Source organism: Atractosteus spatula, chromosome 5 (assembly GCF_055471065.1).
Source record: "Atractosteus spatula isolate fAtrSpa1 chromosome 5, fAtrSpa1.hap1, whole genome shotgun sequence".
Lineage (NCBI taxonomy): Eukaryota > Metazoa > Chordata > Actinopteri > Semionotiformes > Lepisosteidae > Atractosteus > Atractosteus spatula.
In genome coordinates, this window is record NC_142710.1 from 31,294,212 (window position 1) to 31,321,609 (window position 27,398).

Consider the following 27,398-nt stretch of genomic DNA (forward strand, 5'->3'; position numbering starts at 1 on the left):
CCAGCTGTTCGTTTTTCTAACACATTTGAAGACTATAATTCTCCAGACAAATAATTCAGTAACTGATCGCCTTGCATTGTAAATACAATGTAACATATCTGAAATTATAATGGTATTAAGAGACACCCCTTAAATAACCGGGTTTAATGCAAAAATACCGCACAGACACCTCTCATTGTTTAAGAATATGAAACGGCTAGCCATAATGTCTGCAGGGAAAAGACAAAACCTTGTATTGCGTTAAGGTGAAAGCAACTATATTTTCTTTCACAATAAGACACTACAACATGACTTTAAAGCAAAATTACTCCGGCCAAAACATGACCCTTGAAGTAGGCTACAATAATTTTAAAGAACTGTATTACTGTATTTTAATACAATTAACTAAAAACTTGCCGTTCCAGAAAAAATCCCTATAATGTCTAATGCAAAGAGAAGAAATTATGTCACTAAATTGTTGAAGAATTGTAGATGAAATTGTGTCACAGCAAAAAAAAAGGTTAATCAATTTTATATGATAATATGAGCCTCTAAAGATACTTAAGGTGAAATCTGGACTTAGCACTATGACTAACAGTCACATGTATGTACCTCTTTACATAGAGGTTGAAATTATTTTTAATGACTGATTCATGCTATTAATGTTGTCACCTCTTTATACGATCATATAAATTGATTCGCTATTAACACCGCATACGGAGCAAACGCTGTGCTTGACTTGCTAAGGATATAGTACAGACCAGCAACATTTTCAAGTTTTGAAAATGCTGTACAACATGATGTCTTTAACGATGCATAAAAATGCAAAGAAAATGTTTTCCTCGATACGCGGTTGAAATCTTATTTACTGGAATGAATGTACATTTTACAGTTATATATTAATTGATGGCATGCAGTTTTGCGTAAAGATGTCGTAAGGTATTTTTTCATTGTTTTAGTTGTTATAAATCTTCCAGCGCAGAGGGGGGTGGCGAAAGATGGCTGCAGCTGAAACTCAGCTGATGTTAAGCGTTGGACTGATTGGTAAGGATTTGGGTAGTTCTCATTTTAAACGGAATTTTCATTAAACATTTCACAGTTTTTGTCCGTGGCAGCAAGTTCATTAACGATGGGGTGAAGATACCGCTTCTGTGTCATCTGAGAGGTTTTTTGTAGAGAGAGAGAACTGCAGTGTGTTAGCGGAAATAGGGAAATATTGTTGAGACAGGACGATTGCCAGTGATCCAGTGGTTGAAAAGTATATTAAAAAACGAATATCGTTTCTGCCATGACTTACTAAAATGCCACTTGTCTAGCTCACCAGTCCTTGATAAATGTTCAGCTTTAAATATGCAGCCCTAGTAATGTTAATACGATTTTCATCGTCCACCTTAGAAGTCACATGATTTCATTTTCACTATCGCTCATAGTAAAGTTGTCATTTCGTATTATGATTTTTCATTTAAAATTAGAAGATAATGTAAAGCAAGGTCTTGGTTTTATTGCATTTATTTTATAACTGTTGACACGTATGAATGATGTTTCCTTATCGATGAATATGCAAAATAAACAAAGTCGTTTTTTGTGTAGAAACAGACACCGGCATGTAAGCTTTCAAAGGTCTGTTTCAGAATGTTTTCATTTTTCAAAATGACTCCGTTGCTCATTTTTATGTCTGCACATCCTAACCTTCTCTCAGATTGTGCCATACATATTGTTTCGGTGTATTTTGCATTCCCTCCCAACTACTGAATTGCACGAACTCGTCTCAAAAGTGAGAGCTGACCTTACTTTAGACCTACCACGAGTTAGGTAAATTGACGTGTAGCAGTATAACTTACAATGCTAATTGTGTGAAAACAGGTCATATTAGCAGACAGCTCGCAGTAATTCTCGCATTTTGAGTTGTCGTTCTGTGTTCAAGCGTGACGTCACCAATCGTGCGATTGAGACTAAAACAGGCCTTTCTGCGATGTACAGCGCTACTGAATCGCTTGGGTCAGTGCTTTTACACAACATAGCAGTTGTTACCCCAGAAACGTACGTGAACATAGTAGTGCAGAGTTACCAAATAAAACTCTTTTTGGTTCTGTTAATTTAAAAGCCCGAGTTTTCATAAACTAGCACTTTATCAAATTTGAGTCAGTATTGGTCTCATTCGAATAATCGGCTCTACTGTAATTTTTAATCATTTTGTTATTTCTAATAGCAACACCTTCCACAGTATTATTGTATTTTCTTTCTCTATTTATATTTTGATATTAGCAAAAGTTTTTTGGTTACTGTGAAAAGCATTATTTAAAAACCTCAATGTTTGAAAACAAAGTTTAAATTTGATTAGCAAAAAAATGTGAGCAGGGAGAAGCTTGGCAAGGCAACTGAGAGCTCAGGTTGAACAGAAACAGAAAGACTAGAGCTCCTGAGAGATTTGGATAACAATAGATTGTTTACCCCAGTGAGGTAGAAAGATGTGTGACAAGACTCAAGACTACATGGTGTAACACAGGATATTTATTGTAGGTTAGAGGCACCATATCGACAGAGTCTACATGAACAGATGTATGTTCAGTACTACATTCCTGTGGGTTGAGGGAGTTCATGTTGGCTCTCCTCATCACTGCAACCCCTACTGAACCAGCACCCACTGAGGACCAGCATCAAGCGAGAATAGCTTACTGTCCTCCTCTGATGAGGGATAATGAGGAGGTCTGACTTGTAGCTGGGATGTGGAGAGTATCACTGATAAAAAAAAACAGCAGTAAAAAAATGGATACAGTATTTGAGAAAGCTCAAGTGTGCTTATAAGTGATTTGACCTAGTCGAGTTATCAAGCAGCTTTGTATCATGTCCTTCCACACAGGAAGCCTTCATGGGTTTAACTGGTTCTAACATTGAGCTGATGTGGCGCCCTCTGCTGGAAATATGTTCCCACACGGTACTATTTGTAGACGCACCAAATCTCACTATCCCATGGTCTACAGATTTCATACTGCAGCCGTTTTGAATTGGTCACGCAGGTAACCCATGTAAGCACCCTGTTTCCACATGTGTTTAATGGTGTTAAGAATGACAATCTCGTAAAACAAGTTCACTGTAACTGGCCAAGGCGTTTCCCTCACATAATTCTCACCCGCGGTCCCGGTGCCCCGGTGCCCTGGCAAGAGAGACAGAAGCTTCTGTCCAGAAGCACGCCTTCCAGCTATTTCACTTACATGCTGCTCCTGTGCGTTCTGACTGTGCACATCTTCTCCCGCCTCAGAGAGAGACACCAACGGCGATGCCCTGTGGGTGTGGTGCTACCCCTCGGTCGGCCCCGAGCTGCGGGAGCTCCTGCTGGGGAAGTGCTGCCTGACCAGGGAGAGCCTCGCCCTCCACACCTTTGTCTTCGGCCAGTTCCGCAGGACGTGGTACTACATCACCACCGCGGAGGTGCAGGAGCCCACCGGCCTGCAGAAGGCGAGTGTGCTGCCGGGTTCCCGCAGTCCGTGCCGAAATGCCCACAGAGCAAAGTCTTTCTTTTCTTTTCTTTCGTTTTGCCATTAATAATAAAAAAATGCATCTTTACAAGGAAGCAATTGAGGCATCGTGAATCAGACAGCAGGCTTTTGAGGGTTTCTTTCTAGATCTATCGAGTTGACTGCACGGTTCTTTTGTAAAGCATTATTTTTGCATCACCACCTCCAGTGGAAAAAAACCATAAGACCACAGAAATTCTAAAAGGGAAAAATTGCAACTCCGTTGTTTTTTCCTATTAAATGTAATCCACACAAAGGAGGAATTTAGCTATGGAACTGTTTAGCTAAGGTATGGCGCATGACTTGAGAAATTTTGATTTACCAATAAAGTCCAACGATCAAATTAATTTTGAATAGCATCTTTAAAAGCAGTTGCTTTTCAAAAGCAATTTGTAGTTTCAAAGAAAGCTTTATCCCCTTTTGTATTTAGGTCACCCACTTTTCAATAGTGCTTACAGCAAAAGACTTCAACCCTGAGAAGTATGCTGCCTTTAGCAGAGTGCTCTGCAGGTACGTGCTATTAATCCCTAACACAATGAGTTTTGATAGTAACAGTTAAAATACAGTAAGGGTTTAACCAATGAAATAATGAAAAGAATCCAGGCCTTTTAATGAATAGTTCCTTTCTTTAACTGTCCACACAAGCTTTTGTAACATATTGAACCTACTGAAGCAGCACCTTGGTGATAGTACAGTATGTGACAGGAATAGTCATCAGCTTATTAAATGTGTTCTCTTGTACAACATGTTCCCACATGGTACTATTTGTAGACGCACCAAATGTCACATACATTTGAGTACATAACATTTGACTACTTGATCACTAAACTTAACAAGTTATGTAGTGTAGTAGTACTGTAGTGTACTGGGGCTTTTCCAGAATATGACAATGCCCATTAGTGCAGATCTAGAACAAGCGTCATCTGCAGGCGAATGGATGATGCAACTGTTGAATTCTGTTAAACTGTAGAGAAGTAAAAGTATCGCAGTCAGAGTCAGAAAAATCTATTCAAAGGTAGATCATGAAGCAGGAAGAGATTAAGTTCACAAAACTGTAACAAGCATGGATTTTTCTTTTCCTGTTTTTAGGATATACATTAAATATAGCAGTCCTGTCAAGATGATGGAAGGCTACATTGCTGTACTCACCAAAGGCATCTGTCAGAGTGATGAGAACGGGTCTTTTCTCATTAAGGACTATGATGTCAGAAAGGCTTACCTAGCAGGTTCTATAAAAGGTAAAAATGGCTTAGTTTCATTGCAGCCACGTTGCCCTAAAGTCATAGCTAAATCTACCAGGAAAAAAAGTAATGAGGTGTTTGTTCTAATCAAAATATGCCGTTCCTCTACATTTAGGAATCTGTACCTTAGAATACCAGCCAGTCATGTGCAAAACAGAATTAAATTAATACACAAAACCCAAATATACTAAGGATTATTTAGAGGTGGAGGGATAAAAAGGAATGTTTAAAGTTATACACTAATATAATTAGCAGAACTAAGATCTAAGATAACATTTCCAAACCTGCCATTGCTTCTGGGCTTCCAGATTGTGCTGCCAGAACAGGAAGAGCCGAACTTGCCTCTTGCCTTGTGCATTGTTTTTTGTAATGCAGGTCCATTCAATTATTAATCATGTAACAGTGTATCACAGCACTAGATGGTATAAAAATCATGGACAGTGTACAACAGCACTAGATGGTATAAAAATCATGGACAATGTACAACAGCACTAGGATTTGTCCATGATTTTTTGTACTGTCTGTCCTGCACTGACAAGGTTTCCCTTTTCAGATGTGGTATTTCAGTTTGGAATGGAAACCATTATCCTTTACACTGCTCTGATGTTGAAAAAGAGGATCGTGGTCCACCACCCTCGAATTGAAGCACTCCAGGAGTTCACAAGGTGATATGGAGGGTGGGGGGTATCTAAAATTGTATACCTTTCCAAATTCACTTTGGTGTGAAGTTGAAGATTTTGCTGTAGTATGTTCTGTTAAATTGTGTAGAATTCTATACCATTATATTGTTTCAAACAAGTTCACGTGTTCTACTTGTTCTATAGCTATATTTGAGATTTTTTCCCCCCATAATGGTAGATATTAGAAAATATTTAAATAAAATTTGATTTTTTTTTCAATTTTGTTTTACATCTAATAAATTGGAATATTTTTTTAATTGGGTTAAAGGCGAACTGCAACACTATTTTCATATTTTGGGGTTAGAAAGAATCAGCATGGATGAGTGCATTTCAAACATCAAGAAAAGTCAAATGTACACAGTAACCTGTAAAACTAATTACAAATCACAAAATAGATTAAATTTCCAGCACCCTGTTCTGCAATTCAGAATAAGGCAACAAAACTTACGATGCCGTGTGCAGTCCTATGACATTGTAAAGAAGCAGACTTGTGAACACATCTCTTTGAATCCAGTAGAAATATTGCTCTTGACTTTGAGACAGTTTTGACGACAAATACTACTTGTTAACTTTACATGCAGATTACATTGGGTGAAATGTCTGCTGCACAACCTGTAAGTATTTGCTCGCACACTGAATTACATTAGTCATTACAGTCACTAGTGAGCAGGAAGGGCCACATCATGTCGCAATTCATGGGAATTCGAATGCAACTTTGCCATAATATGCAAAGCAACAATTAATAGGTTTATTCCATGCTGAAAAGAGACGAGAGAAAACATAACGTTACACCTGAAGAAGCCTTCACAGCCGAAACGTTGCGTTTTCTCTCTTCTCTTTTCAGCATGGAATAAACCTATTACTTGTTCCTTTGCAGACTATGCATGCTGACGCAGCTACCCACCTGAACTACTTTGCCATAATATGGCAACTTACAGTACTTTCACAAAGTTCACGATTTTGTGCTTGATGCGAAATTTGTAGATTTTTTTTCTATAACATCAATGAATTTATTTTCTTACCGAGATTTAATAACTGATCTGAGAAATTGGGACTGCAGTTGCCCTTTAAACCTGCAAGGCTAAAAAAAAGAGTCCATGCCATCGTTACTGGTTGTCACTTTTTGTCAGAGGCAGATCTGATTTATTAAATCGCCAAATGTTGGCGTGCATTTCAGGGCCCTCCCAGCACTAACATGGCATCGAAAGGACTGGTCCATCCTTCACCCTTATGTAGACCTTAACAATTATGAACTGGAAGCCTTACAAATGTGCACAGGTATGAACAAATAAACTACTTTCATTCTAAGCTGAATTGTCTGCAATTTGGTATACCATTTTCACAACCACTTATAAGGGCTCTGAAATTCAACTCGACAGTGGAAGATCTCTTTTAGAACAGTTAAATACGTGTATAGGCCCTGCCTGCCATGGGATAAACCCAGGTCTTTCTTCAATAAATGTGTCCTCGTTTTCATGAATAAAGACTTTATACAAATTCTGTTTATGTAACTGACAACATTTAAAATGGCCAAATGTAAAAATATTCAACATAAGGTCATGAGAGCCTTTTACCTAAAGTTATGGTTCTTAAGAAAAAAAAACATTATAGATGTCAGATGTCCTTCCCACAGTGATAAAATGCATTGTAATGCTAATGTAAGCAGGACATCCAGTATTCTTTCTGTGAATTCAGTGCAGGTTGTGTTTGCTGTCCTTACAGGTTATGTAGCAGGATTTATTGATCCAGAAGTAAGCAATAGATCTGACCTGTATGATGTTTATGTTAATCTGCCTGATAGTGAAATCAGAATTTCACCGCAAGCAAAAGGTGAGTGCTTTGAATTCATTAGTTAATGTTAGCTGTCACACTGTTGTTGTCTTGACGTCAAGGTTTTTCTACCATGGGGTTTTTGAGATTGTCAGTTAATACACAAAGGATTGTTCTAACTCCCTCTTGGTCAAAAAGATATATAATTTGAGGTTCCAAGGACCAAGTTTATCTAAATGAGTCAAATGGCATTAGGTTTAGGCAGAAAAAAAAAACAAAGTACATATAACTGCATACAGTATATTGGTTCTTGGTCAGTGAATTAAAAAATGAATACAAGAATTTGTTAATTGCATGAGTTTCTGTTAAAATAAACAGCAGATTTCTGTATATCACAATTTACTCTAAGTTTCAATTACTACTTGTGTTTTCCTTACTGGACTTTGTTTCACTGTTCAGGCTACAGTGTTTCTGTTATGATGCCAGGAGATGCTTAATTAACAGGAATGTTTGTTCATATAACAAAATCCTCTGACTAATGCAGATCAGAATTCACTTTTTGCCATAATTTCTGCAGCATTATTATTCTGATATAATGTACAGCTCTCATTGTAAAGCGTACTACAATTAAGAAACCAAAGAAAGTATTGTCTGTTAAAGTCTTTAAATACATTCACAACAATTAAAAAAATGACCAATTTCACTAGGAATGCTGACTGTAAACTGTAAAAAGACTGTAAAGTACTTAATTATATTAGTTATATTATATTATAATATATAATTATATATATAATTATATTAACATTTACAATAGCTAATAATTCTGTGAAGGACTTATTTTGTAGGCTTTGTTCTTTGAAAACACTAATACTGTAAGAAATACTTAAGACAGATGTTAAGTAAACTAAAGTGCATGTTTTAGCAAATTACATGCTTCATTACTAAGGATATTATTTCTTGCCTTAGTTTCCAACCATTATTGGGGCCTCTTGCAGTTTACACATACTAGCAGAGAAAAATTCTGGTACAATCCTGTGTGTCTTATTCTCATTTGGTCAATTCCAGCTGCAACAGTGTAAAGCCAGGTGAACCAATATGAACAACAGAATCATATGCCTACAATCCAAAGTCTGCATTAGGAACATTTAGCGTATTAATCAGAAATTCAGTATAATGTAGTTTAGTACATCAAAATAGATCCATACTATCAATACCAACTTTTTTAATCTACTTGCAAATTGGTTTACTTTCATAAGCCTCTGATGACATGAAACTTTAATCAACTCCATTGATTTGACTACAGTTGGAATATTGAAGTTAAGAATGGCTATGGCCTACACGAGAAACACTTTCAGAACCCCATTCCGCTCACAGCTTTGCTTCCCGTTTCAGAGGCGATGACAATGGGAAAACTCCACAAAGACATTGGGCAGCTCATCGTTCAGGCTGCAGAGGATGCTGACCGAACCGACAGTCAGGTTATTAAGGTGAGGCAGAGCTAAACCAGGATTGCCAGGATTTCCTCCCTTTATTTTCTGCACAAATAAATACAAGTATTTAGCTTGAGTTAAATGTTAAAAGCAGTTTTGACATTTTAAAAAAAAATAATTCATGCTTTCGGAAAATGTGGGAGGTGTAAATAAACAGCAAGTGACTGCAAGCTCTGCAAAATTAACAGAACAATACAGAATATAATAAGTAGCATGTAGAATTCTTTTAACAGCTTTGATCATTTCTATGCCTAATTGGCCGAATGACGCATTTGACTTCACACTTCTTTGTACCAGGACATTGCAGTCAAAACCAGAGAGATTCTTACCAACTTGGCATCTCTGGCAGAAGAAAGCGAGAATTCCAAGATCACCTTGGAGACCTTGAGGCAGCGGCGCTTCCCCCCGGCAACAGAGAACTTCCTGTATCACCTAGCAGCAGCCGAGCAGCTTCTGCAGATCTGACACTTTCATGTCGCTTTTCCACAGCCATACGGCAGGCGCTAGGGGACCAAGGTCCATTCAGTCAAGCAGTTGAATCCGTTTTATATGATGTAGCCTCAGTTAGAAAGCAAAGTTCAAGAAACAAAAGCTTCAGCATTTAACACCAATGTTTAAATGTTTGTTAATGGATGCATTTCCATTTTGCAGAGCATTCGTCTGTGCTCCACTGACAGATGGGGGGCTTCCTTTCGATTTCCATCATCTCTTGTTTTTCTGTTTTACAAAACGGAAAATACTTTGCTTAGCAGAACTGATCCAGTGACGAGCAAGACCTGTTCAATCTCAGACTGCCGTTAATTTTCGTGAGACACGTTCTCCTGACACAAAAATAAAAGAACTGTTAGGAGTTAAAGCTCTTTTTTTTAACTTGCTGTAATACAAAGAAATGAGAGCTTTTTCTCTGCTTGCAGCAAAGAAGTAAAATGCAGCCTGTAGCCGAAGGGCATGAAATAATAAGCAGTTTTGTTTCAATTGATCTCTTTAAGTGTGTGCATAAGTCTACATAAGAACAATTCTGGGGTGACTTACAGTGGAAGTGATTTTTACAGAAATGAAATACAGTCACTATTTCAATTGTTTGATAGTCTGAGTATCTGACACAAAAAAACAGTACAAACAAAACTATTTGATTGGGGTTGGGGAAATGAGGAAGAGCTTTGGAGATCAGCAATTTTGAAAGTATCTAGGTGGCAAACAGTGCTTTTTGCAGTCAGTGTGTCTCAACTGACCCTCCTAATAAAGACCATTTATCCCCGTGATCAACATGCCTGAATAGGTGTGCCTTCTGCTTTTTGTCCCACACTTTGAATTAAGTGAACTCTGTCTTCTTACTACAAGTAATCGTAAACATGCTTTGCAAGTCCTTCTCATTGACTACTCAAAAGTCAACAATTAACCCCATAGGACTGATGCCTTGTATTCAACCCCTATCAGTGCCTGATTAAAAAAACATCGGTTGACAGTACAAATTCAGACATATCGTGTTTCAATACAAATACTGTCCTCCTTAGCTCCACCATCCATTCTTGATTTAGAAATTAGACTGCCATAAGTATCAAAAATGAAAATTAAACTACCTTTCTTCTTTAAAACTGGGTTCTAGTTTCTAATTCAATTTCAATTAATGTAATAGTTATTTACAGATGAAATTGCAATTAACAAAATCTCATTTAAAGGTGTTCAAAAAAGCCTGAGTGCCAACTTTTTTTTTCCCTACAAAGTACTGTTTATTTTAGCATAAAACAGATTACTACATTGCAATTGTAGTCAGTGTGAAAGTCTTAGGCTACATTGGTAGTTATTAAATGCTAGCTATGTGATTAAATAAGAGACTAATTTATGAAGAAAGGATTTTGTATTTTTTATATAATCAGTACCTTGTTACATTTAGATGGACCTATCTTTTGTTTTTGTAAAATCATTATTTTTTTTATATGTAAAGTGCTTTAGGATCCTTTTCGATAAACAAGCACTATAAATCATAAAAAAGAATATGAATAATAATTTTAAAATTAGTTTAGAATTTGTCAAACATCTTAACAAAACTCATTTATGGCAATTCATGCCACTAGAAGTGTTTCTGACCTGCCAAATTTAAGAATGTTTCCTAATGAATGATGTCAATACTAGCCTTATAATAAAAATACAAAATGTAATACATTTCTTTCCTGGGTTAAAACACAAGAATGAGATGTTTGTTACTTAAAGTGGGGTTAAAACAGGCATACTGATATGAACTATGTGCAGCAGCACAAACAAGCCACAAAGAAAATTAACAAGAGGAAAATAAAAGTGAATAAAAAAAGAGATCTTTACAGTAATTCCAAAAATGTTGAATGAACAAGTGTACTGAAGAACTATTCTTAGGTATCTGAATTCCTTTTCATGGGAAACATGATTCCACTTAACAAATCCCAATGAAATGAATAAGAAACTAATCCTGCAAGTATAACAGCATTTCCCCTTTTCTGACAAAAGCCATACACATCTTAGGAAAGTATATGCATTTCTTGATAAATAACTACATTTTCATAAAGTACTATGGTTTCTCTGAAAAAAAGTTATGTTTTATTTTCAGCACTTATTCTATTTAGTTCCAGAACTTTGCAGGTTCTTCCCAACCAGTTTCCAGTACTGCAGCATGCTACGCAGTACTATGAATAGTTTGTCTTGTTTAACATGACATCTATAATGCACTACTATCTGAAATTGTTTTGAGGAGTAAACCAAACAAACTCCTGTTGCACTCTAAATTATCATAAGAAATAATAAGGGGAAATGAAGCTTTTCCACTGATCATATATATTTACAGGTTTGTAACTGAACTGCTAATGAGAACAAGAATAACAGTCTTGAACAGAAAAATAGGCTAACTTCACAAGCCAAATGTATTTATTTTAGGTTTGCAAGTCAAAATTCACCAGAAGGCTAAAAAATACTAAATCTAAAATTGTTTATAGAGTTTAATTTGTTTTATAAAAGAAGACTTACAGCTTTACTTTTAAACCATGCTTCACTAATTTTGAACTAAACTGTTCCCCTTTCTACAGCTGACAGAGATACAGTGATTTTGTGCACAGGATTTGTTAATATGAGTATGATGCTAAATGACTGTTCTGAATTGATTAGTTAGAAGTGATGATGTTTTTAAATCACAGTGCCAATACACTGCAATATTCTTCAGTAACCCAAAGGCTCATTTAAATATATATGCCTAATAAGAATGCTACATGATGTTTCTGTGTATCCATCATTAATATTGTATACTTATGTCAGTAATATTAGTATTATGTTATATACAATATGTACAGTATATTGTACAGTTTGCAGGTCCCTTCATCAAGAAACTCTGTAGGGGTTAGAAAACACAACACAGCAAAATTGGATGTGTGATCAAGAATGTGTAAATAAACATTTTTTATTTTGTTTTAGATGACAAGCTGTGAGTTTAAGAATACAGAGTAATTGTCTATGTACAACTATGTTAAAGTCAGCAGTATGGTGAGCCGAGTTCCCAAGTTCAATTAAAAACTTTCCAAGATGATCATACATAATAAACAAGAACTGATTTAATTTTGTTGCATCAAGAATTAATCATCACAAGTTTTTGTGTGACTGGGATTTTATTTTGAATTGTAATACTGAAGCCTCAACAAAAAATAAAATAACAAAATCTTTTTATTTATTGTCATGTCACCACCATGTTTAGAATGTTCTCTGTCAATATACATGTGTAGCTCACAAATCTGCATTTTTAAAACAATGAATTGAAATAAATAACGCTGATGTTATGAAAAGCATGTAAGACAATGGCAGCTGATTCACAAAAATATTAAAAATACAAGTGGTTCCTGGGCTTAATAGATTGTATATATCTGAAGGATAAATGTATTGCTGTTCATTTAGATTCAAGTCAATACAATAACCGTGCCAAATAAATTCACAGTCTTACTCTGTCTTTGTTTTCCAAGTTTAACACACTGTGGTTTAATCAGAAATTGTCTGTGATATCGTCACCTAGCCAGATAGTGTTTTCAGAGTGTGAATATTAGCAAAGGAAGGTACTGAACTACTGAACCTGGTGGGCTTCATTCAGATCAACTAATCTTCTTCTGCTCTGAAGTGGAATCTGTTCATATCTGAATGCTACCAAAATCCAATATAATTTATCAAAGTACCATTTTTAAACCATATGGGATATAGATGGCAAAACCCATAGAAAACCATTCTATTGCAATCAAACAGTACTATGGAAACAGCTACCTTGTAGTAATGTGTTAAACTGAAAAGTATGTAGGAGCTCCATTTAGGCACTGAATTTCCAGCCAGATACTGGAGGTAGACCATTAAGGTTTTGTCTAAGGTTTTGAAGTCTCAGCCCCTTCCGGCTCTATACTAACACTACTGTACCATCTCTCCAGTTAAGTGTCTCAGTAGTTTCTTACCCTCTTCTACAGTATCTGAACAGCATCGCTGAAAAGTCAGAGGCCCCTGTGGTAGTACAGATGTGTGTCTGCTGTCAGTGCTTGGATCTCCTCTTCTAAGTTCTTGTTTTGCACCTATAAAAAAAAACAATATAGAAAGAAAATACAGTAAATGGTTGGCTGACAAATATAACCATTGATCAATATTTGGTAATGAATAAGTGAAACATAGGAAATAAATAGTGGGAACATTTCAGGATTTTAGGAGAGTTTTACAAAGAGGGGGATCATGACTTGCTACTGAAAACAGGAAACTGAGCTACTGCAGCCACAGCATACTGACTTCATAGATATTTACTTTCACCACATTGACTACCAGGCAGGCTGCAGTACTTGCTTTAGAATTCCAGGCCCATTAACATGAATGAGTGGCCTTTGTTTCTATGTTGGCTACATGCCTCATATTGTTTAGGCAGAAACATCATAACATAAATTCTCATTTCTAATGAATAAAATGTATGCCTTAAGCCCTCCTTTAGAGCAGCTTACACTGCTTTTGCAATTTTGTTTTTTAGTGCATTTTCATTCTGTAAGAAGCTAAACTGAATAATAATCTACATGTAATCAGGCATTAAATATTTTCCCAAGTTTTACTTAATGTAATAATTCTTTAATCATACATACAAGAAGGTCTTTAAGTTTTAACAACTGGATATATCACAACGTATACTACAATCTTAACTTCCTATCAATTGTAAGACATTTAAAACCCATCAATTTCATAATGTGTTCCCTAACTTTCAAACACTTTAAAGGTATAACACTTTAAAAGATTCTATGTGAAGTGTTTTAAAGAAATGACTATTATAGCAAGTATAATAAGTCCTATAAGTAACATTCTCCGAAGTATCAGTCAGTATCAGTTTGGTCTCACTTAACTTAACGGTCTCCTGTCTTAAAATTCAACAAATAAAATAACAAAAGCCTGAGATCCAAGCACACAGAAAATCAGGCAACATGCCTGTGTGTTTAACTACAGCCAGATATGAGTGTGCATGGCTTTACGGTGCATAATTTCCTGCAGTATAAAAACAACCAAGGGATACACTGTATGTAAACTCTCTAAAAAGGACCTTAAAGTTCTTCTAATTTAATTACCAAAACAGACTATTAGAAAAACTAATTTATACCAAAGGGAAACTTTCTTGCACTTTTAACACTGTATTCATACTATTTTAGTCACACAGAGTCTTACCTTTGCAGCATGTGGGAACAAGCTGAAGGACACAGGGATCATTAATCCAAACACCAGAGCTGCAGTTATGTGTCTAAGTGGTGCCAGAAGCAAAGGTCTTCCCTGAATGAATTTAGTTCTAACACAGAAAAAAAAACGTTTAAGTAATATGTACCGCATTCTATCCTTACATAACAACTATGCTTACATTCAACCTGGAGAAAAAAGCCTTTATACAGGAATACCGCCTCTTCCAGGAAGAAGAAAAACCTTGCCTGTCCCATGTAAACTTGGTAAAAACTCTTTGCCAGTACACTGACATCAAAGTAACTCCAGTGGGAATAATAACCATGAAATTAACATGTTCTTGGAAATGGGGTAAGAAAAGTGTTTTAACACCACAGAAAATAATTTGCAGGAACAAATCTTTCACCTGCGCAGGAAACTGATGAGCAGGTTGGGCACTACTGTCGTGGTGCCAATTAGTACAGCTCTGGATGTTGCAGTTTCAGTCACCGCCTGAGAAAAAGGAAGAAAGCAGTCATCTAAAGAGGTGCTAAACAAAGGTGTCTTCCATTCATTCAAATTGACTTTTCAGAAAACTGAGCCATATAGGACTGACAAAGAAATGAAGATCTACATTACATCATTCCAGGTATTGTTTTCCTTTGTAAAAGTTACCAGCACTGAAACTCTACATTTTTTTAGCTATATCTTGAGAAATGAGAGTTAAACCTGTTTAAATTCTGTCTGAAATGAGGTACACCAAATACCAAATAGTTTTGAGCTTAACTTAAATGAAAGCATCAAACATACTTCTTTTCAAAACTCTTAAAAATGATGATATATTCCTTGGATAATCAACTGAACATGCCTAAACAAGGTGAATGGCTTTTCCCTTTACCTTCAGCCCAGCCTTCTGTGACATTCCCACTGCATTCCCATTGGAATCGAAGACTTGGATCCCATTTTCAAACTCCTCAGATCTCACAACAAACAAACTGAAGGCGCTCAAAAGAGCTAAAAGAAATAAAAGACACCATTCACATCACACAACCAGTTACATTCATATTAAGAATAAGTAAAAAAAAATAAATAACCCATACATGTCATACTAGTTGGAGATGATTGACCCGATGAGAGGTTTGCCCTGATCACAGACACAACATATTCCTTAAAAGATCCACTTACCTGCAAATTTCAAAAGTAATTTTTATATGATATCGGATCTGCCTTTGATGCAGTGGGCCATTTTTTCAGAATGCCATTTAATCAAAAATCATTTGCTATAGACCAACAGTGACTCAGTAAAGCTAAGTACCTACAAAAAGTACTGCTACCAGAAAGCTGGCAAATTTTGAAAAAAAAATCTGTCTGAAAAAACAATAAAGTGCATCCCCATCAGTTCAGTCAGCATGAAATTACTAAAACACAAACAGAGCAGTTGAAGGAAACAATACATGTATACAGGGAATACTCGTCACATTCCCAGCTGATACTCCTACTTGAATGCATGAAAGAAAAAACTTCGCCGTAAAGAATAACATTTAATACAATGCAGGATACACAAGTACCACAATGAGCACTTTGTGAATAAACCACAGTAGAATAGTTTGGCTACATTATCAACTGTAACTCATCCCAGAAATTGTACACGTCTGTCGTCATACTCATAAAGTTGCAAGTTATAGACTTTGGTTATAATCCCGAATTCATTTTGTGCTGACTCCAGGTGTGCTGCGTCCACAGGAGCAGATCAAGAAAGTCCTCCTCTGCTGACTGGCAGGACTTCTTGTGATAAAGACAACCAAGAGGTGAACCAGCAGGCACAATGTCAGAGGGCAATATTTGTTTTAAGTGTAAATAATGTGTACAAACCAAGTAAAATCTAAAGGCACTTGTGACAGAATAGGACTCGGTTAACATCATTTAATACAACGTTTGGAACCTACCAAAAAGAGGAACAGGTAGGACTGATCTGAAGAATAACTGGACTGTTGGGTTTTTCATTCCATAGTGCTTCATCATATACTGAGGAATGGCCTATGGATGGAAAACAGAAAACTGAATTTGTAGATTGCTCAACCAACAATCTGGAGAGAAGAAACACACTATCTCTGAGCAAATCGTAATCCCTAATCAACAGATCGGAATTTAAAATGACCTATAATTCCCACACTTAGCATGTTTTCTAGCTGTGTAGCTAAGTGATCCATCGTTTTCCACTCCGGGAGCTTTCCCGATGAGTGTACTGGCAACATAAAAATAATAGAAATCTAGCCAAAGTTGTTCTGGCATGTACGATATCTTGTATTATTCCAAACACTTCTTTACATTTAGGTATGTTTGTTGCACTCAGATATACAGATGCAGCCATTCAAAATGCGCAGGCGATACCGCATTATTTTCCGGTATGCTGTACGCAGTCTACCGCAAGTTACCGGTAAATACCGCAAGTTACCGGTAAATACCGCTAGCAAAATAATAGTATCCGGAATTTCCGCAAGGTGGAGCTAATAAAGCTCAACCTCTCATGTTTGAGCTGTAGCCATCAAAGTCTTTAACGAAGATATTACTAATAGTATTAATAATAAATGACCTTGGACAAGCTGTAAACTCAAAGTATTGCCCTGGTCCACATTCTTTTTTTCATTGACCGTCTTTGTAAAAGTAACACCACAGCATTTCGCAATCACGCATTTTTTTCCAATCATGCAAAGTACAGTAATTTTTGAGAATCGATTCACCATGCCTTACACATGCTCATAAAAGAGATTGATTTAGGAACATAAACATATTACCGTATGCAAACTGTACTGTATACCGTACGTATATGTATATTAAATGTCTTAACTGTGCCCGTTTAAGTATTGAATATTTATATGGAATTTTACCACTGAAGGGAAATCTTAGTGCCTGAGCATAAAAAGAATAGGAGCATACTGCAACGCGTGTGAAGGCCATAAACGATATTAATTTTGGAACATAAACATACAGTATATGGCTGGTCTCGGTACTTTAAAGAAAAAATACACACCAGTATTCCATTTCTCCCTAAACATTTTATATATATAATATATAATATTGAATATAATATTGAATCGCATATATATTTTATGAAAGCAAGATTGCTCAGCTGGACAAAAGTACACAACCTACCTTTATCAGAAATATTTATGCATCAAAGCCTTTACCGAAGATATTACTAATAGTATTAATAATGAATGACTTTGGACAAGCTGTATACTCAAAGTATAATTTCTTTAGCACATTTGTACAAGCACTTGGAATCTGTCCAAGCCATACTTTGTCAGGCATTTTGTTTTACTTCAAAGGGCATAAAAACTCTCTTGCTTTTAACAGGGCGTTTCATAATTTCTAACTACGAAAATGATTTAAAATGCGACACTTATCATTCAACTAGAGCTCAAAATATCACAAGGATCCTCAAGAGCACAGCAAAGACTGTATTAAAATATACTTGTATGAGATACATGAGAATCCAGGCTTTTTTTATCAATGCTTTCTTTTCCGTATACCAGATTTTATGGAACCACTTCAGAAGGGTGTCAGCCAGTCAGATTCCAGGAATCGGTACTTTAAAGGAAAAATACACACCGGTATTCCATTTCTCCCTTTCAAGCATCGAAGTTTTTAACTAGCATGTGAAATAGCGGTAGTTTTAAGCTTTTCTGCTAATATAATGTGGAATCGCGTATCTAAAGAATTTAATAACGATATGATTATATTCGTGTACTGCGACAGGGCTATGTAGGGCTGTTTCGCCTCCCTGTCATGCGAGTTGTCTTGTAGCCTACTGGTCTACGTGCCTGATTAACAACTTGCAGGTTGTGTGTTCAAATCCAGCTGGTGCTGGACTTTTCTTTTAACAAACATTTCTTCGAAAAAATAGAATAGCGATATTATGGACAATCAATTGACTTTTATATTTCAAAATATCGCAACATGATCGATTCTAAGTCATTTTTGATAACAATGAATAGTCACCTTCTTCCCTTCTGACAACGGTCCCTGCTTCTGCTTCCTGCTTCTATTGTGTGTGTGTGTAATAGAGTAAATTTTTATAGAGAAATGGAGGCTGGACAGTATGCGATACAATATAAACATTTATATTGATTTAAATCGTGTTTTGATTTAAATCGCAAACGCGTGTTTAATTATATGTGTTTTTTTAATCATAATCAGGCTAATGCAACATAAATTGATACAGTATCTCTGTCTTATTTTTAGTAAATAAAGTGCATTTTTGCACACTATATGTGCAAACGTTTTATGATATGTCGTTGTTGCGAATGTCTGTGGACATGTGCTGGCTGGACAGGAGGCTCCACTGTACACATAGAGCTTAGAAGACAAAGATCAGACCTGGGCGCCGACAGTCAATCTGGACAAGACCAGTTATGGTTTTCCAGAAAAAAAGCCAGACCCCAGGGAAACAGCTACAAATTCACACTTAACAACACATTAACACCTAACAACGGGAGCAGGGACGAATTAGGCCAGTACCCACTATTGTTAAACATACAGAAAAGGATATTAAAGTATTGAATATTAGTATTGGCTTTAGTATTAGCCATACAGAACATTAAAGTGCCCCTTTTCCATTCAGCGGGTGCCTGAGCCGCTGTGTCCTATCTTCTGACAGTCGCCGTTGTGAACAAACATTTCTTTGAAAAAATGAGACGTTTCCCTTGGTCAGAGATATAAATATATAATATATAAATAAATTAAATTTAACTAACGTGAAATAGCGTGTGAAAAAGTGGTAGTTTAAGCTTTTCTGCTAATATAATATGGAATCACGTATCTAAAGAATTTAATAACGATATGATTATATTCGTGTACTGCGACAGGGCTGTGTAGGGCTGTTTCGCCTCTCACTTCATGCAACTGTACCAGGAAGAGGATTTCTTTCTATTCGAAACGTGTATTTTAAAAGTTTAAGAAGTAAAAACCTTACAGCGTACACAGATTTCTAAACTGATCAGGACCGGTATCTTTGTCTTATGCATAATAATGTTCACCGCTCTGTCCAGCAAATTAATAATAAACTTTATTTTATATAGCGTTTTAAACGAATAAGTAATTAGATTGCTCACAAACCTAATCACTTGCTTTTTCTTTTTATTTAGGCTCAGATTTCAACTATAGATCGTATTATTAATAACCATAATAACAACCAACCAACAAAAACAACCATATAAACATAATACCAACCAAAAACATAGATAACGACCACAATACAAAATCAAATATATCAAACCATTATACTCTCGCAAATTCCTCCAATTATCTTAATCCCGCCCCTTATGCAAAACCAAACCCTCCTCCCATCCCAGTTTCTCCTCTTTATCATAAACAAAATCCACTTCAATTTTCAACATAAAGCCTTACTGCTTGCTGGGTTTTTGAGGGGGGGTGTCTTTCGCTGGAAATCTCGCCTGCTTCTACTTTACGAGTACAACCCCCTCTCTGCAGGAGTGCTGGCTGTGACGAATTAAACCGGTTTCACAAGTATTGTAGGAAGTACAGTGTTAACTGGTAGATGGGCACCTCAATTAAGTCGCTTTAACATGCTAATGCGTTGGTGTATCACTTTATTTTTAAACAAACATTTCTTTGAAAAAATGAAACGTTTCCCTTGGTCAGAGATTAAATAAAACCTCACTCGCACCAAACAAATTTATATTTCTAAATATCACAACATGATCGAATTTAAGTCTTTTTAATAACAATGAATAGTCACCTATGCGTTACAAAATAAACATTTATATTGATTTGAATCGCGTTTTGATTTAAATCGTAAACGCGTGTTTAAATATATGTGTTTAAAGGCGATATACTGTATAAAAGCGCTGATTCTTATGGAGTGTGTTCCGCCGGGGATTCAAAAAATTTATTTTTTTTAATCGTGTATCTAAGGAAAATTGCAGTATAACTTTGTTCATGCACAAACAGTGGCATGTTACATTATAATTTGGGTGTCTCCCCTTGCCAGAAAGCTCTAAATTGCATTTTGAGTGCGGTTTTTGACTTTTTCTAAATTGCAACCCATAAATAAAGCTGATAAAGCTTAGACTAACTGTATTCTAAACTGTATTACAACGTAAATTGCAAAAATGCACTTGGAATCTGTCCAAGCCCTCCTACGAAAATTATTTAAACTGCGACACTGATCATTCATCTCTAAATAAACTTTATTTTATATAGCGTTTTAGGCGAATAGGTAATTAGATTGCTCATAAACCTAATCGCTTTTTCTACATAAACACAGCGTGATTGCTCTCTGAAAATGCTTTTCCTTTATATTTAGGCTCAGATTTCAACTATAGATCGCATTATTATAAACTTTCTTGGAAAAATGTATTTTATGTAAACCATGTTTGCTATTAATTCATTTAGGGCTAAAATACGTTCATTGTCTTCCAATCGAGTCGAGTTGACATTAGAAGCTTGCCACTCCCGGACTGTTACACCAACGCATTAGCATGTTAAAGCGACTTAATTGAGGTGCCCAGCTACCAGTTAACACTGTACTTCCTACAATACTTGTGAAACCGGTTTAATTCGTCACAGCCAGCACTCCTGCAGAGAGGGTGTTGTACTTGTAAAGTAGAAGCAGGCGAGATTTCCAGCGAAAGACACCCCCCCTCAAAAACCCAGCAAGCAGTAAGGCTTTATGTTGAAAATTGAAGTGGATTTTGTTTATGATAAAGAGGAGAAACTGGGATGGGAGGAGGGTTTGGTTTTGCATAAGGGGCGGGATTATGATAATTGGAGGAATTGCGAGAGTATATTGGTTTGATATATTTGATTTTGTATTGTGGTCGTTATCTATGTTTTTGGTTGGTATTATGTTTATATGGTTGTTTTTGTTGGTTGGTTGTTATTATGGTTATTAATAATACGATCTATAGTTGAAATCTGAGCCTAAATAAAAAGAAAAAGCAAGTGATTAGGTTTGTGAGCAATCTAATTACTTATTCGTTTAAAACGCTATATAAAATAAAGTTTATTATTAATTTGCTGGACAGAGCGGTGAACATTATTATGCATAAGACAAAGATAACGATCCTGATCAGTTTAGAAATCTGTGTACGCTGTAAGGTTTTTACTTCTTAAACTTTTAAAATACACGTTTCGAATAGAAAGAAATCCTCTTCCTGGTACAGTTGCATGAAGTGAGAGGCGAAACAGCCCTACACAGCCCTGTCGCAGTACACGGATATAATCATACCGTTATTAAATTCTTTAGATACGCGATTCCATATTATATTCCCTTTTAATCAAATTCTAAAAGTATGCTTGTTGACTCCGGTATCACGTTAGTTAAAGACTTCGAAGCTTAAAATGTTTAGGGAGAAATGGAATACTGGTGTGTATTTTTTTCTTTAAAGTACCAAGACCAGCTACTGTATATACTGTATGTTTATGTTCCAAAATTAATATAGTTTATGGCCTTCACACGCGTTACAGTATGCTCCTATTCTTTTTATGCTCAGCTACTAAGATTTCCCTTCAGTGGTAAAATTCAATATCTACAACGGGCACAGCAAAGACGTTTACTGTACAGTAAGTCTTTCTACGACAGACCAACGGACCACGAGTGCCCCTGTTGGTCAACCAATCACGTACTGCGGTGCCACGCGTCATCTTGCGTCACGCTGCGCGACGCCACCTGCGGTACGTGTCTGTAACGCGCACTTTGAATGGCTGCATCTGTATGAATCAAACTAAAATTGAACTTTTCCGCATCAGTTTATAATTCCCCTCTTATTTACTTCCTACTGAAACACACTCCTCTTGCATCACCTATATAAAGAAATCATCCCTCAAACATACATGTAACTGTGCACCTAAGAAGAAGCCTAAAAAGTTCAAGACACCATCACACAGAGTACAAAATAACAAAACCTGGGCAATCTCTAGACACCTACCCCAGCACATGTTGCAAATGAAACTGATCCAGCAACCAAAAGAACTTGCTTAAATGACATCTTGTTTTCCTGTCAGGAACAAGAGAAAGACAAAATTACAATCATTTTTACACTTGATTTTGTTCAATAGATCTGCCTGACACACCAAACATATTTTTCTCCTTTTTTGCATAATATTAAAGAAGTATAGTATACACCAGAGGTGGCCAATCCTCAAATCATAAATCAGCTGAAATTATTATTTTTCAGCACCAACCCAAAGCCATGTGGCCATGTGAACTCCACACAGAAGGTGCCCCAGACCAAATCAAACACAGCCACCCAATCAGTGCTAACCTGAAAGCCACTGTGCAACCCATCTAGAATGACATTTTGTAGATCACAAGCACGACTATTAGCTGATCCTGATTTAAACATGATCATTTTAATACAATACTAGTCAAAACTCATGTATTCCAAGTCCTGATCATTTTAATCATTAAGGGACACCTACAAGATGAGTTGGCAACATGATTCTCCAAGACTACAGAGGTCCACCCCGGCAAACATCATTCAACAGTAATGAGTGGGGACTGACTGAACTGCAATATGCTGGCAATTCAACACACCCTTTAAAGACAAGTAAATGGATAATTAACTACTTTCCCTAGTCCAAATTAATTACCTGAAATGACATATACAACAAATTAAGAAAGCCAGAGCAACCATCTTACCTGACTGACTGTGGTATTTCTGTTGGCATAGTTAAAACCAGCACTGTAACTGTGAAATAAAAACTGAAAAGAAGAATATTATCACAGCTACTGTACATAATATACAGTAATTCATTACCACATTCTATTTACTGAATGGTATGTATTACCATAACATTCACAGCTCTACAGCTGTCGAGCAAGAAATGTATTTTTTATTTCACTACAATAAGGAGAATTTAATGCCAGTCAACAGTCTTAATTGTGGATCGTCTCTGATGTCTGTCAATTAAATTAAGAACATAATAGTGAAACAGCTATTTAAGTAGGCCTAATATGGTCATAGGCAGTAAGTCGTAAGTCACAACTGAGCTAAATTACATATGAAATGAGAAAGTAAATACTTCACTTCAAGTTTCACTATTTTTATCAATTCATTAGGATTATCACCTGGTTTTGCAAAAGTGAAGGGTGATTTGCAAATCAGCTGCAGATGATTACAAAATTGTTGCAATCCAATCAATGCAAGGAAAGATTCATTTGAGAAACAAATTTAAATGAAAACTGAACCCACACATTACATTTGAAAAGAGTGTGATTGATTCTTTATGGGATTTTGACCCATTTTGCTGTAAACAAGTTTTTCCATTTAGTTTACTTGGAACCCTTGATCTTCAGCAAATAAGGGGCATTAGGGCTATAAATCAACAATTCAATTTGACAGGTGAATTGTCAAGACATCATTCTGTTATAGCACATTTACCTGCCAAAATAGAGCTGGTTTCATTCCTCTGTGAGGAATGAGGGTGGCTATAACCTGAGAGCAAGTTAGAAAAATAATTAAAAATACAACTTTACTATTGGAAGATAAAACAGGTTTAATAAATATCAATATCTAAACAGTTGAAGGTAATATAATACTGTACTTATGGAGACTGTGACATATATATATATATTTTTAAATAGATATCCATCAGTATTTTTTCCATTGACCTTAGATTAATTCTGCTAAAACTATCCCAACACCAACTGAACCATTCTCAAAATGTTTAATGTATGAGATCAAATTGTAGCTCCATGAATTAAAAAGAAGTATGTGAAATATTGCAATTAATTCCTAAAGAATCTATATTATTATTATTATTATTAATAATAATAATAATAATAATAATAATAATAATAATAATAATATAAACTTTATTTTATATAGCACCTTTAAAGTTGCTTTCTCAAAGCACTTTACAGAATGACAACAACAACTACAAACTACAACAATTAAAAATTAACAATGAAAAATACACAAGATAATGGCTTTAAATACATGCTGGTCTACACATCTAATATTTTTTAACTTTTACCTTATGTAACATAGAAGCACCTTACTCACCAAAGGTGCAGCGATTGGTAGGAAAGCTGAAATGAAATAAACAAGATCAGTGTTACCAAATAATCAAATATGCCATCAGCAGTTTTTATTATTGACATACGGAATATGGCTTGGGCTTTTGATTATTTCCCATTTCCCTTAATGATTCTACAATAGTATTAAGTACATAGCTGACAATTGTTTATCAGATATAAATGAAAGGTACAGCCTTAAATATTTAACAATGAAAATATTGTGCAGTTTTTTGCTATACAAACAGAAGTTTTTTTTTATTTTCCTTGCAGTAGTTACAGATATTTAACGCTTTTTACCCATGAAAGTGTCAAGTTTGAGCAGGGGTATGATTCTCGCTTAGGGTGCGAGAGGTCCCGGGTTCAAATCCCGGACGAGCCCTTGTGTGCTCTTTGTTTTAACAATTGAGAGACTTTCTGTAAGTAATAATTCCATTGTACCAGCACATGTACCAGTTGCACATGGCAATAAAGTTCAAGTTCAAGTTCATTCGAGTTATAATCAAAGTGATTTGTTTAAAAAATGTGTAGATATACTTTGTAACTCAACATCAAAATAAGGGGGTGAATACTTTTGTAAGCCATTGTAAATAAATTCAAGGCTTTTCTTGCTCAAACGGAAGAAATGAATTGTAAGGAGTAGTGTGTGTGGAGTAGTGGGTCGGGCTCAGCATTAGGGCTGGAAGGTTTGGGGATTCCCATTGCTGTCTTACTCTTGAGCAATGTACTTCAAGCAGCTTGTCCCTGAGAATGCCCAGCTGTATAAACTGACTTGTTTAGAAGGGGGTGAATACTTCGGCAAAGCTGCTACTGCCCAAAATCTTTAAATCTTTTCTTACCTGGAGGCCGGAATACAAGTGGAATCACATTACCAGTGTCGGAATGAACAGAAGCCTATAAATAAAACCAAAAATGAAGCTTTATTTTACATAACGATTCCTGCATTTTTAGGACTCCATGCCAATTCAACAAAACAAAAAGACAAAAACACAATCAGAAAAATTACAGCAACAATTATAGCTTATAAATAAAAATATTACCGTGACTTTTTTGGGACATAAGGACATAGAGCCTTAATCTGCTGTTTCCATTCTGAACATTGGAACTACATGTCTATGTTCATGATATGCAATAAAAGGTTGGCAACCCGATAACGTCTAATGCACTCCATTGCTCATTATAATCCTTAGCTGTTTGTAGTCACCAGCAATGTCAATTAAATTAATAACTGTTAACTGATTGAAGCACTGATTCCTACAATGAGAGGAACTGGAATTATCAAGACTGCCTGACCCTGGAGTATTGATGCTGTGTGCCAGAAACAAAGTTTCAAATTAAATTAACCTGTGTTAATTCCTATCATTGCAATTAAAATAAACGGGCGCTGTGTTGTGTAAATATTTAAATATGCTTTCTTCTGACCAATTAACATACCAAAAGGAAGTGACTACTTACTAGACTCAGCTTCCAGGCATCTCTATCCTGAAATCAGAAAAATAAAGTACACTATGATTCAGAAACAGGGTAACAGGAACAGTGTTGATAGACCGTAATGCCTGAAGAGACTAGGACTCACGCTACCTTTTTGTCCAGAGACCTCTCTTTTGTGCTTTCCAGCAGAGTGCAAGCTTTTTTAATTTCGCCCTGAAAAAAATGGAATCCCAGCACAAATGAAACGTGTTTGTTATTCATAGCTTAACGCAGTGGTTCTTAACCTTTTACTACAGTCTGCACAAATTTGGTTCTCACAATGTTATCATACCTTATCAAAATTCATTTAAGTAAATTGTGTTTTGGATCTAAAATTGGATCTAAAATCTAAAATTGTGTTTAGATTTACCTTTTAAACAAATCTGGCATATCTCGCACCCCCAGGTTAAGAACCACTGGTATAACGAGACAACTTCAATGTGTGCAATAAACGGGGAAACATTTATAACGGCAGTGAATAATTTTTGTTTACATAAACAAACTGATCTACTTCTTGTTTGTGTATATTTATAAACTTTTTGAATTAAATTATAAATAATAAAGAACCTCAGTTGACAGCATCTAGATGGATACTGAACTTTATTTTTTTTACAAATACGTTATTCTATGTGTGTATCTTATTTAGATTTAACCAGATAGCCAATCCACTTTTATGAATTTTCATAATGAACGTATTTAACACACAGTGTCTGGATTGCAAGAAATATACTTACATCTGATGCAAGAAGAGAAACTGGGTCTAAAATATCAACCCAATTCAAAATCCTCCCGATGAAGGTCTTCCCAAACAAAAAAGCGAGAAACATAAAACGAAATAAATGCAGCACTCTGATGGGATGCATACTACCTTTTTTAAATGCACCACATGCACTTTTACTGATAATTCATGAATTAAATATCACCCAGCACTAGCAAAGTGTAAACATTTTTACATCAGAAGTACCGCATCTGTAAAGCATGTCTACAAGAAAAACAAAGCGTGTAACTATTATGCGACACATTACACTTTTAAGATTTGTAACTTCTGTCCTACTGCTTTTTGTCATAACAAGAAATATATTTAGTATTCGTATTAATGTGTAATGTGCTGAATGCCATTTATAGATATACTGTTAGCATAGCTAGTTTAATATAGATATTAAACTAACCTAATAAAGTAAAGAATGCAAAATACTTTGGAAAAAACGACATGTACGGATTGCTCGTGGTACTGCAAAGCACAGGTTACTACTGCAAATAAAACATTTGCACTTTATAATTAGTTAGTACCAAAATCATACTTTTACAGAGGTGGATTTAGCACATAATCTATATTGTTACCACAGGTGATCTGTGAAGACGTTATGTAGAAATTAAGCTTCTACCTGTCCTTCTTTTCTCCAGTACTGTAAGTTATGATGATCCATTTAACCGGTGTCACCGGCACACTAGCAGAGTTTTTGACAGTAGATTCTGCAGCACATCTGCACAAGTTTGGCGTCGGCGTGGACTCGGTATGCGGACAGGACGTACAGTACAAGGTC

The 27,398-nt window shown here is 35.8% G+C and overlaps 2 protein-coding genes across 3 annotated transcripts; one reads left to right on the plus strand and one right to left on the minus strand.

The window, feature by feature from the left end:
* Window positions 1-959: 959 nt before the first annotated feature.
* dennd10 (DENN domain containing 10) lies at window positions 960-9,937 on the plus strand. Its single transcript, XM_088916754.1, has 9 exons — window positions 960-1,023; window positions 3,239-3,435; window positions 3,925-4,004; window positions 4,584-4,732; window positions 5,289-5,400; window positions 6,593-6,693; window positions 7,138-7,245; window positions 8,578-8,672; window positions 8,973-9,937. The coding sequence occupies exons 1-9, from the start codon at window positions 978-980 to the stop codon at window positions 9,138-9,140; spliced, it is 1,056 nt and encodes a 351-aa protein (XP_088772880.1). The 5' UTR covers window positions 960-977; the 3' UTR covers window positions 9,141-9,937.
* sfxn4 (sideroflexin 4) lies at window positions 8,685-27,396 on the minus strand. Of its 2 annotated transcripts, none has more exons than XM_088916755.1 (15): window positions 27,240-27,396; window positions 26,589-26,654; window positions 25,966-26,028; window positions 25,840-25,866; window positions 25,224-25,278; window positions 24,374-24,399; window positions 23,750-23,803; window positions 23,008-23,070; window positions 22,295-22,363; window positions 16,289-16,379; window positions 15,241-15,356; window positions 14,770-14,855; window positions 14,358-14,475; window positions 13,124-13,237; window positions 8,685-9,392 (listed from the first exon to the last, which is right to left on the minus strand). In XM_088916755.1, exons 1-14 carry the CDS (start codon window positions 27,279-27,281, stop codon window positions 13,160-13,162), a joined length of 954 nt encoding a protein of 317 aa, XP_088772881.1. In that variant the 5' UTR covers window positions 27,282-27,396; the 3' UTR covers window positions 8,685-9,392; window positions 13,124-13,159. The 2 variants fall into 2 exon arrangements, with proteins under 2 accessions (XP_088772881.1, XP_088772882.1); XM_088916756.1 differs by lacking the exon at window positions 8,685-9,392 and adding an exon at window positions 9,415-9,496.
* Window positions 27,397-27,398: the final 2 nt, after the last annotated feature.